Source organism: Quercus suber, unplaced genomic scaffold (assembly GCF_002906115.3).
Source record: "Quercus suber isolate HL8 unplaced genomic scaffold, Cork oak 2.0 scaffold_429, whole genome shotgun sequence".
NCBI classification, from domain to species: Eukaryota; Viridiplantae; Streptophyta; class Magnoliopsida; order Fagales; family Fagaceae; genus Quercus; species Quercus suber.
Genome location: NW_027069880.1, coordinates 406136 through 420553, shown reverse-complemented (window position 1 = coordinate 420553; position 14418 = coordinate 406136). Strand labels below are relative to the sequence as shown.

Below are 14418 nucleotides of genomic sequence, written 5' to 3'. Positions count from 1 at the left end.
TCTCACTCAATACCTTGAGTCTCAGGAAGACCAAGATATGACAAGACTACTCTACTTCACTAGAACTCAAGAGAGGAGAAGAGAGGGGATTTTTTGGTGCCTTGGAATGAAGGAGGGGGAGGGTTTATATAGTAGTAGTGGAGAGAATATGAATGGAATGCCATTTAATGAGGGTTGACAAGGATTATGAACCTAGACCTCATTTTAGCCTTGGGAAAATCTGGTGCATTAAATGGAGAGATTGGTGGGAGTGGGGAGCAAGCCAAAATTCGGTTTTCCCGTAGCTGCTGTAACAGCTTGTAGAGCCAACTTCGAAAAATCATATCTGATCCAATTCTGATCGGAATTGTCTCGTTCTTTGCTCAAATTGAAGCCCCGGATGTCTAGTTTCTGGGAAAATTAACCTCATTCACAGATTCAAAATATTCTGAGAGATATTGATGAAATGGTGAGCAGAGGTCATTTGTTAGAAAATGGTTTCAGCACAATTAACATTAATAGGTCCCAAATTAGCTCCCAATTAACATTAAATGGCTCCAATCACTCCCATTTCAGAATTAATTGGTTCCAAATTTACTCTAATTAAAAGATAATTACACAAATTACTCATTGAATAATTAATGTTTAACTATCTAATTAATTAGGTGTATGCAACCTCACCATAAAATGTAGTCCTAACCAATTAAATTATGACACATCATTGATCTCCAATTGATTACACTTATAACCAATTGAAATCAATTGTTCATAATCACATATAGTTGGACTCAATTTGTGATAGTGCATCTCAGCCATTAAAACTTGATTTGATGATAACTTTCAATCTGGTGGTCCGATTAGGGCTTATGACCAGTTGATTTGATCGTTACAACATCAAGATCATTTTGATGAAATGAGATTAAGGATCTAATGACTAGAATCAAGATGCATATTCCAAGGCGAAATTACCCTTTTACCCTCCAAATGAGGTTAAATGCAGGTTGCAAAATGGGGTGTCAACAGAATGCCCCTCATTGGCAGAGCTTGAAAAGCGAATGTCAATGTATGAAAGAGACACCTAACTTTGCAATCAGTATTTAACCGTGGTAAATGTATGATGCATGTAGATAAAAATGCAGAATGTCATGTTGTAGATCAAAATGTGGACCAATCTCGAGGGAGATTGCCTACGTACCTTTTGGTGGAAGGATCAGGTCAAACGTAGTTCATGCATGCAAATTTTTTTTTTTTTTTTGAATAAGTGCAAGCATGCTTACCTGAGGTCAAAAAATGGAGGACCAAAGATCCTGGCTCATGTTTTCAGAGAACTTGGATTTTTGGATCTTGGCTCGTGTTTTCAGAGGACCAAGGGTTTTTGGAGGCTTTGGCTCATGTTTTCAGAGGACCAAGGATTTTTGGGGCTTTGGCTCATGTTTTCAGAGGACCAAAGGTTTTGGATCCTGGCTCATGTTTTCAGAGACCTAGGATTTTTGGATCTTGGCTCATGTTTTCAGAGGACCAAGGGTTTTTTGGGCTTTGGCTCATGTTTTCAGAGGACCAAAGGTTTTGGATCCTGGCTCATGTTTTCAGAGACCTAGGATTTTTGGATCTTGGCTCATGTTTTCAGAGGACCAAGGGTTTTTGAGGCTTTGGCTCATGTTTTCAGAGGACCAAAGGTTTTGGATCCTGGCTCATGTTTTCAGAGACCTAGGTTTTTGGATCTTGGCTCATGTTTTCAGAGGACCAAGGTTTTTGGGGCTTTGGCTCATGTTTTCAGAGGACCAAAGGTTTTGGATCCTGGCTCATGTTTTCAGAGACCTAGGATTTTTGGATCTTGGCTCATGTTTTCAGAGGACCAAGGGTTTTTGGGCTTTGGCTCATGTTTTCAGAGGACCAAAGGTTTGGATCCTGGCTCATGTTTTCAGAGACCTAGGATTTTTGGATCTTGGCTCATGTTTTCAGAGGACCAAGGGTTTTTGAGGCTTTGGCTCATGTTTTCAGAGGACCAAAGGTTCTGGATCCTGGCTCATGTTTTCAGAGACCTAGGATTTTTGGATCTTGGCTCATGTTTTCAGAGGACCAAGGTTTTTGAGGCTTTGGCTCATGTTTTCAGAGGACCAAAGGTTTGGATCCTGGCTCATGTTTTCAGAGACCTAGGATTTTTGAATCTTGGCTCATGTTTTCAGAGGACCAAGGGTTTTTGGAGGTTTGGCTCATGTTTTCAGAGACGTAGGATTTTTGGATCTTGGCTCATGTTTTCAGAGGACCAAGGGTTTTGGGGCTTTGGCTCATGTTTTCAGAGGACCAAAGGTTCTGGATCCTAGCTCATGTTTTCAGAGACCTAGGATTTTTGAATCTTGGCTCATGTTTTCAGAGGACCAAGGGTTTTTGGAGGCTTTGGCTCATGTTTTCAGAGGACCAAAGGTTCTGGATCCTGGCTCATGTTTTCAGAGACCTAGGATTTTTGGATCTTGGCTCATGTTTTCAGAGGACCAAGGGTTTTTGGAGGCTTTGGCTCATGTTTTCAGAGGACCAAAGGTTCTGGATCCTGGCTCATGTTTTCAGAGACCTAGGATTTTCGGATCTTGGCTCATGTTTTTAGAGGACCAAGGGTTTTTGGAGGCTTTGGCTCATGTTTTCAGAGGACCAAAGGTTCTGGATCCTGGCTCATGTTTTCAGAGACCTAGGATTTTTGGATCTTGGCTCATGTTTTCAGAGAACTAAGGGTTTTTGGAGGCTTTGGCTCATGTTTTCAGAGGACCAAAGGTTCTGGATCCTGGCTCATGTTTTCAGAGACCTAGGATTTTTGGATCTTGGCTCATGTTTTCAGAGGACCGAAGGTTCTGGATCTTGGCTCATGTTTTCAGAGACGTAGGATTTTTGGATCTTGGCTCATGTTTTCAGAGGACCAAGGGTTCCATGAAAATCTCGTAGTTTTAGTGCTGCATGGATATCTTAGTTCGCATAACTTGCTTGACTAGCACCCTATCTATTTATATTCCTCGAAGAATTCTCCAAAAACACAATAATATACCAAAGTTAAAATTAATAATTATACAATAAAACGAAAAAAAAGGGAAGGTAAGTGGAGGAGACTGGAGAGTGAGTAAATGCCTAAACACTTCAAATCGCAATGGGTTTGGTCCTGCGCAACTCTCAATGTTCCCTTGAAACAATTTTTACCAAACGCACTAGAACATCAATAATGAAAAACACTATCAAAGTTCTAATCTCATTATTAATGGTTCCTTTCATGTCTCTAGCGTATTTTAAAAAGCAGGACAATGAAGTCAATGACCCAAATCAGATGATTTCTTTGTTGTCGGTAGCGCCTGCTCAATGGCCTATGCATGTTAACAAAGTAATTTCCTTGTTTTAAGACAGGATTGCTTTTGGAAGCGCATTATCAATTTATTAATACTAAATCATAGAAAATTTGATCAATTAAAGAGCCCACGGATTTTATATTTTTGGAGCTATTTGACAAATAGCATTAACGCACTACAAGGAATGAGCACATCATTTACTAAAGTTGCAATCTTACTTTTGATAAATTAGATTTGTTGTTCTATACTTTAAATATAATATATTTTTCAATTATAAATTATTTTTCATATATTTTCAAATATTTTTTTAAATTATAAATTTCTACTAGAAAATATCCATCTAAATATGAAACTTAAAAATAGATGAAAAGAAAACTAGAAAAACAAATTAAAACTGAAAAGGCTTCTATGGATAAATTTGTTACTAATATTAAACTAATAACAACAGAAAATGTGGGTGAAACTTTAACAAATTAACAAAAAATCCACTGGAAAGAGTTAGAAAGTAATAAAATTATATAAAAATATTATTTAATTATATTAAATTAAAGTTCCACCTAAAGTTTTCACCTTAGGCTCCAAAATTAGTTAAGCCGAACCACAACTCCTAGTCCTACAAATGAAACTTCGGAAAAAATTGCAGCAACAAAATTTGCCTTATAAGATCTAAATAAAGGTGGAGACCATCGAGTAGGACTCTTACATGGCTCTGGGCTACTTGCTTTTTTCAGTGAAATACTTATCTCCTTTGCCGTAATGCTTGTTGAATAACATAACAAAAAATTATAATTCTATAATTCCTGTATTTTGATTAGAGTAACTATATATCTATTTGATTTAAACAAAAATACTATTTTGGTCCTTACATTTTGGAGTTACAATCAATTTAGCCAATACATTTTGGCAACAGTTAATTTAGTTTCTGTAATTTTCAAGTTGCAGTCAATTTGATTCTTACTATTAATTTATTAACGTAACATGTTTATATAATTAGTGGTGTGCATTGCTGGCACACTTGAAGCATACGTGAGGTATAGAATAATATTAAAAAAATGTAATTAACATATAAAAATGCCACCTCAGCAATTTATTAAATAAAAAAACCACGTAAAAAAAATTAAAGAACAAAAACAAAATTTTGAACTGATGAAATTACGAAGAAATGTAAAATGAATTTAAAAAAAAACTCAAAATTCCCTATTTATTTTTCTTTTTATTTTCTTGCAATCCAAACACTAAGAATAAAAATACACTGTTCACCCCAAAAAAAAAAAACAACAACAACAACAACGCGGCTTACATGATGGTCGTTAGTCAGGAAAAAAGTAAAATAAGAAAGAAAAAGTAGCTCAGCACCAAATTTAATTCCTTTTTATTTTTCTTTTTTTAAAATTCGCTGTCTTTACTTACATCAAAGATTAGAAGATCGTCAGGGAATCTTTAGAGGAGAATACAGTCTAACAACACTGGCATGGACAATGGATTCTTTATGACTCATGATTTAGAAGTCAATTACATTAATGGTTCCTTTCATGTCTCTAGCGTATTAATCATTTTACAGTTCCTATGAATTTCTTTTTGGTAGTCTTGCTGCCTTGATTTCTTAGTTCTTGTAACTTGGTTCAGTATATCTATCTAATTATATCTAATTACAGTTCCTATGAATTTCTTTTTCGTAGTCTTGCTGCCTTTTTATTAAGCCTATCTAATTATATCAATTATATTACTTGCAGGTTACTCTGAAAACACAACAATACCAAAGTTAAAATAAGAAAAGCAGGACAATGACCCGAATCAGATGATTTCTATGTTGTCGGTGGCGTCTGCTCAACGGCCTATGCACGTTAACAGAGTAATTTCACTTTTTATTTTTTATTTAGAAAGGACTGCTTTTGGAAGCGCATTATCAATTTATTAAATACTAAATCATTGAAAAATTGATCAATTAAAGATCCCACGGATTTTTTATTTTTGGAGGAATTTTCGCACTACAAGGTACGCAAATGATTTTTTATGTCATAACTAACTGAAACAGCCTATATATAATACAAACTTGTGTATCTACCTCTACCTCGCACTAAACTTTCACCATTTTCCTGCTTGTCCAAACCAATGAAGCTTCACAACCCCAATTTTCCTGCATTATTATGCTCTACATTCCTTCATATCATTCTACTCTTTACTGTAACCCTTCTATACTTGAAACCTGCCACCTCTTCTGCCACTCCAACAAATGAGACTGACCGTTTGGCTTTGCTCAAATTCAAGGAATCCATTGATTATGATCCATATGGAATCTTGAGCTCATGGAATGATTCTTTCCAATTCTGCAACTGGCATGGAATTACATGCGGCCACCGTCATCAAAGAGTCACAACCTTAGAACTACAAGGTCATAACTTGCGTGGCACCATTCCACCTTACATTGGCAACCTCACCTTTCTTAGGGCCATCAACCTTCAAAACAATAGCTTCTATGGTGAAATTCCAAAGGAAGTTGGTCAATTGTTCCGATTGCGAGACCTCAATCTTACAAATAACACGTTGGGAGGAGAAATTCCAACCAACTTGTCCAGCTGCTCTGAACTTAGGCATATAATAGTCTCAAACAACAAACTTATTGGGAAAATTCCCAAGGAGCTTGGCTCTTTGACCAAGCTTGTTTCTCTTGGGGTCGCCAGAAACAATTTCAATGGAGGAATCCCAGGTTTCTTGGGAAATCTTTCATTACTCATAATTTTTTCAGCAGCCTATAATGATTTAGTGGGAAATATTCCAGAAAGTGTGGGCCGTTTGAAAAGCTTATCATATTTTGCAGTTGGACCCAATAAACTGAACGGTATGGTCCCTTCCTCTCTCTACAATATATCATCTATTAGAACCTTGTCATTTTCACAAAACCAACTTAGTGGTACCCTTCCAGAAAATATAGGCCATACTCTCCCTAATCTCCAATGGTTTTATTTAAGTGATAACAAATTCTTTGGGTCAATCCCTAGTTCTTTATGCAATGCATCTAAACTTCAAAAAATTGATCTTTCCAATAATAGCTTTGTGGGATCAGTTCCAACTAATTTGGGTTGTCTACAAGATCTTTACTTCCTGCATCTAAGTATGAATAAATTAGGAAAGGATTTGGACTTTTTAACATCTCTAAGGAACTGTAGCAAAATGAACGTGCTATCATTTGTAGGAAACTGATTCGAAGGTGTTTTGCCCAGTTCTATAGGCAACTTGTCAACACAAATCACAGGATTATATTTGGGAGGCAATAAAATATCTGGAACTATTCCTGTAGCATTGCAGAATCTCATCAATTTAATTATCTTGGGCATGGAGGGGAATCTTTTCACAGGTATGATACCAACCTGTTTTGGGAAGTTTCAGAAGATGCAAGGATTGTATTTATATGGAAACAAATTGTCAGGGATAATCCCAAGTTCTATTGGAAACCTCACTCAATTGGCTGTATTGTTTTTGTCTCAAAACAATTTAGAAGGAAGCATTCCTCCAAGTATTGGTACTTGTCAAAGTTTACAACAGTTGGATGTTTCACAAAATCACCTTAGCGGAGTCATTCCCCAACAGGTTTTTCAAATTTTTTCTTTGTCACTTTTACTCAATTTATCCCACAACTCATTTAGTGGCAAATTACCTGTTGAAATAGACAGTTTGAAGAATATTAATTCACTCGATGTCTCTAAAAACAATTTTTCTGGTGAAATTCCTGCAACAATTGGAAATTGCTTGAACTTAGTGTACCTAGGCTTGCACGGGAATTCCTTTAACGGGACCATACCTTCATCTATGGCTTCCTTGAAAAGCCTTGAATATTTAGATGTTTCACGAAACAACTTATCAGGATTAATTCCAAAGGGTCTAGAGAAACTTTCATTTTTAAAATATTTGAACATTTCGTTCAACAATATTGAGGGTGAGGTACCAATAGAAGGAGTTTTTAGAAATGTAAATATGATATCTGTTATTGGAAACAATAAGCTTTGTGGGGGTATTCCACAGTTGCAATTACCAACATGCCACAAAGTTACAAAATCAAGAAAGTCCCTTGCTTCTAGATTGACAATCACAATTGTTTGTGTCATTACATGTATTCTTCTAGTTTCAACCTTTCTTGTTCTTTATTGGAGGAAAAAATCAAAAAAGAAACCATCGTCTATAGTCTCAAATATTGATCTCCTTCCAACAATTTCGTACAAAATGCTCCATCAAGCGACTAATGGATTTTCTCTCAACAATTTAATTGGATCCGGTAGTTTTGGAGTAGTTTATAAAGGAGTTCTTGAGCAAGATGAAAGATTAGTGGCTGTAAAGGTTCTTAACCTTCAAAACAAAGATGCTTCAAAGAGTTTTATGGCAGAATGCAATGTATTAAGAAATGTTCGGCACCGAAATCTTATAAAGATCTTAACATGTTGCTCCAGTATAAATTATAATGGTGATGATTTCAAAGCTCTAGTTTTTGAATTCATGACAAATGGGAGCTTGGAAATGTGGTTGCATCCGATGACAGATAATGACAATCAATCAAAAAATTTGAGCATTCTTCAAAGACTAATTATTGCAATTGATGTGGCTTTTGCTTTAAACTATCTTCACAATCATTGTGAGCAAAAAATCATTCATTGTGATTTAAAGCCAAGCAATATTCTTCTTGATAGTGATATGATTGCTCATGTAAGTGATTTTGGCTTATCAAGGCTCCTCACAACTTCGAATGATTCTTCCCAAAAGTGTACTAGCACAATTGGATTAAAGGGATCTATCGGTTATGCTGCTCCAGGTATTATCTTTCGTCTTTTGTTTTAAATCCTTAATTATTCTAATGTATTTATTTTCATTTTGTCACTTTATCAAATGATAGGATTTTTAACTCCTTGATTTTCTTGTCATATATGCTTTTTAATTTTCGTATCATCAACATATTTGCATGGGTGTACACATAATTAGCATATTAACATAAACTCTCACTTAGTAATTTTTATTTATTTATTTGTTAAGTAACTCTCGCTTAGTATTTGTTTTTCTTTTAGAAGTTAAAACACGTTTATGTTTGTACCATGCAAGCACATAATTAATTTAATTTTTTTTAATAAAACTGCAAATTTTAATTCAAAAATAACATTTAAATATGATTTAAACTTTGAGAAATGTTAAATTTGATATTCTTTGACTAAAATTTGTTCCTTCTTTGTACAGATATATTTTGTTAATCAAAATAAATCAACAGGAGGGGGAAAAAATAATTTGTACCCTTGAGATAAAGTTATTACTGTTTCCTTTAATTTCAAAAGTAAAAGCATATGTCACTATTTTTTTAATATAGATTTGTTTTATTTTCTTGACTTTGCATTCTGTAAGCCCTAAATCCATATTTTTGTAATAGATAGAATATTGCTTAATTTCTCTCCATTCCATGAGTTGTAGAGTATGGCATTGGCGGTGAAGCATCAACTGAGGGGGATGTATATAGTTATGGAGTCCTTGTGTTGGAAATGTTTACAGGAAGGCGACCCACTGATGATATGTTTAAAGATGGTCTCAATCTCCATAACTTTGTTAAGATGTCCTTACCGAAAAGGCTCATTCAAGTTGTCGACCCAATGCTTTTGGCAAGAGAAGTTGAAGAAATGGGAGTAGCAACTGCAGCAATGATGGCAACAAAAGAAGATGACAATGACAATGAAATTGAAGTAGAAGAAGCTAATAATACTGAGGACTTTAGGCATATTGATGTGGATATGCAAAAATGCTTACTCTCAATCCTTAACATTGGAATCTTATGCTCACTGGAATCTCCAAAAGAGAGAATCAATATGGAGGAAGTCATTAAGGAACTACAATTGATAAAAAGTACTTTTGTTGGTTTGGGGATTCGTAGAAGTAGACCAAGTAGAGCTCAAGTAAGAGGCATTTCATTTTAATTACTATAAGGTTACTCTAAGTAGTGTGTCCTAGTCATTTACGTTGATTTCATTCAGTTCCCAAATACTACTTTTAAAAGGGCATGGAGATTTTATGTTTACCTTTTTATTAATCTTGAGTAGATTGTCATAGCTAATTTTAAAATTAGATTTTCATTTCTCACTCGTGGTCAAGTTGCTAAACAGAAATTTTCATCTTATTAATACCCACGACCTTGTAACCATGTAATAGTTATTGTTTTTTATGTTATCGAGGTATAAAATGGTGAGCTAATGAACTTTTTTGTGAATTGCAGAGGCTTGGAACAACTAGAAGAGATTAAATGTCCTTAATAATGCTTGGATTATGCAAGGGATTAGGAGTCATGATCTTAATTTCAAGCTAGTTTAATATCCCTTGTTGAAATGATCAATGAATGATTTTCTTTCTCGTCTGGTGTAGGAATCATGATTTTCTTTCTCTTCAAGTGTTGGAGTCGTCTTCATTTACTATGTTGGATTCTACTACTGTAATGTGTGATTATGTGTTTGTACTAATAATCAATTCAATTCCTAAAAGTCTTTATAGGAAGGGAATGTATCAAAGATGCCATGTTAGTTTAGAAATTTAGATGCTTTATGCAACATTATTTTAGTATACAAATAAAAATGGATGTTTCGTTTAATTTCCATTTAAACTCAAAGTTTTAGATTATAGTAGCTTGTGGTTGTAGAGAATAAAACAATCAATCTAAGTTTCAATTTATTATATAAGACTTTAAACAAACAAAGGACCAATCACCCATCACTGCCCAATATTTGATGAATCAGATATGACACACAGCAAATAGTCTAGGACCTCCCTAAAGCATATAAAGCTCTGTATATGTGGCGACACAAGAGAAGCATCCTGACTTAGTTTTGGTCCATGTAGCCTTATCCTTTACTTTGGATCTACAAGACTTATTGGCTTTGGAGTATGACTAAACCAAGTTCTATTTTTTAAGACTGAATCCACCAAAGCCTCATAGATTGTTGCATCATATATAATCCTATATATTTCCAAATTTAAGCAGAAATGTACCAACTGGGTGCCATTGGTCAAGCCATAGGAAGATTGTTTTCCCAAGTCGATCTAACCCAATTTTAAGGGTCATCAAATAGCCCATGACCCATGGGCTGGCCCAATAGCCCGCTAGCCCACCAGGCTAATGGGCAGCCCCGCTCGGTAATATTGAAGCCCGTGGGCATCCCAATAGCCCAATAGGACAGGCTATGGGTTGGTTTTTTTACCCATGGGCGCCTGGTGGGCCGGCCCATTAGCCCAGCCCATTAGCCCGACCCGTTAGCCTGACTCATTGCCCAAAATTTATGACAAAATAATTTTGGGGTTGGGTGGGTGAGGGATTGAACTTTAGACATTATAAAAAACTTTAATACCACACTAACCACTAAATATTTGGAGTGATTGTGATACAATATGCATAATAAATATATATATTTTGGTATTAGTTTAGTAGTGTGAAATATTTGAAGAATATGAAATAAATATACAATGTGCATAATAAATATATATATTTTCTTTAAGCAGGAAATATTTGAAGAATCAAATATATACGATGGATTGGACCGATCTTCGATGCCCCGTGCCTGATGCGATGCGCTCTGGACTAGAGCTCGAGTTGTGTTGGCTGACTAATCTCTAATCTGATGACCAATTCGTTTGTAAGGAGGCTTGAGGGGCAACGCCATTGCGAGCATGACCGACGGATCGGACCGATCTCCAATGCCCCGTGCCTAATGCGATGTGCTCTAGACTAGAGCTCGAGTTGTGGTAGTTGACCGATCTCCAATCCGATGCTCGATCTGTCTATTGGCTGTTGTGTTACAAGCTTACAGCGTTGCTCTGTGGACTGATGAGGTTTTTGTCTTTAGGTTAGGTTTCTAATTTAGTGATTTAAGATTTCAGTTTTTGCTTTAGTTGATGAATCGACGAACACGTATATTGGGTTTTGGGTTTTGGTTTTTTTATTTTTTATTTTTTTTTTATTTTTTTATTTTTAGAATTCGTGGGTTTGCTTTACCTATTTTCCATTTATTGGGATGTTTTTTTTTCTTTAGATTGGGTTTGCTTTACCATCTATTGTTTAAGATTGATGTTGGGCATTTTTGTGGGCTTAGTCTGTTACAATTTTTTTTAGATTTTATTTCAAAATCTTTTTCGAGGGGTTTTTTTTTTTTCTTGTCCCCCCCCCCCCCCAATAGAAAAGCCCCATAGCCCCAATCACAAAAGACAATCAGATGAATTGTACATCACATTATAGTATAAGACAAACTCAGTAACTCACCCACACAAACACCAACACCAACAGGTCCAACACCAACGGATAAAGCCAAAACAAACAGCAGGGGCAAATATTAATTAAGTTATAAAAACTAAAGTAAAGCTAACCAATTACAGTTCAAATATCAAAGAGAAAAGAGAGAGAATCATATAAAGAGAGAGAGAGAGAGAGAGAGAGAGAGAGAGAGAGAGAGAGAGAGAGTCATTTCATTAATTCATTTTCATTTTTCAATCTTCAGATAAAGACTAAAGAGACAAAGAGACAAAGAGTCTTAGAGAATCCACACTCCATAGCAAAAGTAAGCAAAGTGAGTGAGCAAACCCCAAACTCATTAACCCAATCGTGTAAGAGAGAAAAAGAGAGAGAAGTGTAAAGATGAAATACCTTGAGGGAGCAGGGAGGCCTGAGGGGCAGCGCCATTGCGAGCATGACCGATGGATTGGACCGATCTTTGATGCCCCGTGCCTGATGCGATGCGCTCTGGACTAGAGATCAAGTTGTGTTGGCTGACTAATCTCTAATCCGATGACCAATCCATTTGTAAGGAGGCTTGAGGGGCGACGCCACTGCGAGTGTGACCGACGGATCGGACCAATCTCCAATGCCCCGTGCCCAATGCGATGTGCTCTAGACTAGAGCTCGAGTTGTGTTAGTTGACCGATCTCTGATCCGATGCTCGATCTGTCTGTTGGCTATTGTGTTACAAGCTTACAGCGTTGCTCTGTTGACTGATGAGGTTTTTGTCTTTAGGTTAGGTTTCTAATTTAGTGATTTGAGATTTCAGTTTTTGCTTTAGTTGATGAATCGACGAACGTGTATATTGGGTTTTGGGTTTTGGTTTTTTTTCTTTTTTTTTGAAAATTCGTGGGTTTGCTTTACCTATTTACCATCTATTGGGATGTTTTTTTTCTTTAGATTGGGTTTGCTTTACCATCTATTGTTTAAGATTGATGTTGGGCATTTTTGTGGGCTTAGTCTGTTACAATTTTTTTTTTTTTAGATTTTATTTCAAAATCTTTTTTTAGGGTTTTTTTTTTTCTTGAAAGTAAAACAAATATTTATTTTTTTTTTTATTTGAGGGTGTTCCTAATTTTTTTTAAAGGGTAAATAAATAAAAAATTTTAAATTTTTGTATATATATATATATATATATTTTTTTTTAAGGTTAGGTATTCTTGGGAACATCTTGAGCTTAACATGGCGCCGCCACTAGGCGTGCGTGTCACTGTTTCTGGGTGGTCAACAATTGCGAGGTATCAACATAGCCAATAGGAATATGACACGTCATTTAATTTAAATTGTACTAAAAATAGACCAATTAGAATTAAGAGATCATAATCACCTATGGACGAGATCGGTTTCATGCAAGTTTCCTTTACTGTTAAACCTTATTTCTTTGGTATCTTTTAATCTAGTCGTCCGATAAATTCTCATGAACTATTATTTTGATCGTTATGACCTTAAGATTTTTTTATAAGAGGTATTTGGAGATCAAATGATCAAAATTACAATCTTGCCTTGGAGACATTAAATGGTGATAATATGCAATGTAATGCAAGTGGGGTTAAATGTGAGACGCAAAATGGGGTATGTACAAATTCAACCTTCAATCAAATTTAAAATTGAATTCAGCAAAAGAATAAGATTATCAATACCAATAAAGCAAAAAATCTAAGCAAGAGAAAGATATGATTGTTGATTGAAAGCAGAATATGAAATTAAAAAAGTGAAATAGTGTACCTTAAATTGATAAAAAACCGAAAACTATTATAAACAATAATATATATGAAAAATAGAATAAATATAAATTGTACCTGTTTGATCCGGGGAAAAAACACCCGCATAGCAAAAAATTCAATTGCTTGTTTTACTCTGGTGGTGTTGACTTGGCTATACTACTACTTAGTTCTAATATCCCCTTAAATAACACCGAATTTGGATTAGAATAAAGAGAATTTCAGCCATTCAAAATTTGAGTGTGGCTTACTTTCAGTACTTTTTTAACTAGACATGTCTTTTTATTTTAAATATACAATAGCAGGTGATAGTAAGTTATAATTTTTATCTTTTATTTAGTTAACGGGTGATGTGACAGTCTCTCATTAAAACTTTGCCGCCATATTCAAATTCATCAAGAGCAAACCCCCATTTTCTCAAGTTTAATAATGAGTTTGATACTTTCTGCTATTTTTAATAGAAATATCTTGATCTCAAATGCTCTGGAAACTATTGAATTATCAACCAAAAAAAAAGAAAAAAAGCAAGAGTCATCACAGTTAAAGCTAAATCCAATTTCCATTATTTTGGGTATAATAAAAATCGAAAATTGCAATTGGGCCTCCACATCTGGGACTGAACCCATTAACCCGTCTCCTAGATTGCCTATCCAGCCCGATACGAATCGTTTTTGCCCATTTCCTTTAAATTTCAGTCTGAAGTCACACTGACCTTGATATGGTTCCTCGCACTCGCACCAATGTCGCCAAAGAATTAACGATCACACTCCTGAGTTTGTGGCTGCACTACTTGATTTGGTTCTTGCTTCTCATTTATTTTCTACATATTCCAATACTTATATCATCCAGAAATCATATTTATTTTGTAAGCGTGGTTTATGAGATCAATCAATGTTAATTTGCTACTTGTTCTGTGAGTGGACTGTTTAAAAATAAAATTTTATTTTATTCCTTTTTGACTTGCACCACTAAATAATGTTGTATTTAATAGGAGCTAGGCACATAGTGGCAAGAAAATGTCTTCCTTGCTTTGGTTGAAGGAATTATACGAGAAAAGCTTATCACAAGACATTCCTCATGTATGTGTTTGAAGCTTCTCAGTGACACACAG

At 35.3% G+C, this 14418-nt stretch overlaps 2 protein-coding genes across 2 annotated transcripts; both read left to right on the top strand.

Moving 5' to 3' along the window:
* The first annotated feature begins 5380 nt into the window (after positions 1–5380).
* On the top strand, positions 5381–6506 carry LOC136062584 (putative receptor-like protein kinase At3g47110). The gene has a single exon (XM_065761793.1). It carries the CDS (start codon positions 5418–5420, stop codon positions 6504–6506), a length of 1089 nt encoding a protein of 362 aa, XP_065617865.1. The 5' UTR covers positions 5381–5417.
* A 13-nt stretch (positions 6507–6519) lies between these two features.
* On the top strand, positions 6520–9912 carry LOC111996015 (probable LRR receptor-like serine/threonine-protein kinase At3g47570). Its single transcript, XM_065761792.1, has 3 exons — positions 6520–8106; positions 8751–9226; positions 9544–9912. Exons 1-3 carry the CDS (start codon positions 6639–6641, stop codon positions 9568–9570), a joined length of 1971 nt encoding a protein of 656 aa, XP_065617864.1. The 5' UTR covers positions 6520–6638; the 3' UTR covers positions 9571–9912.
* Positions 9913–14418: the final 4506 nt, after the last annotated feature.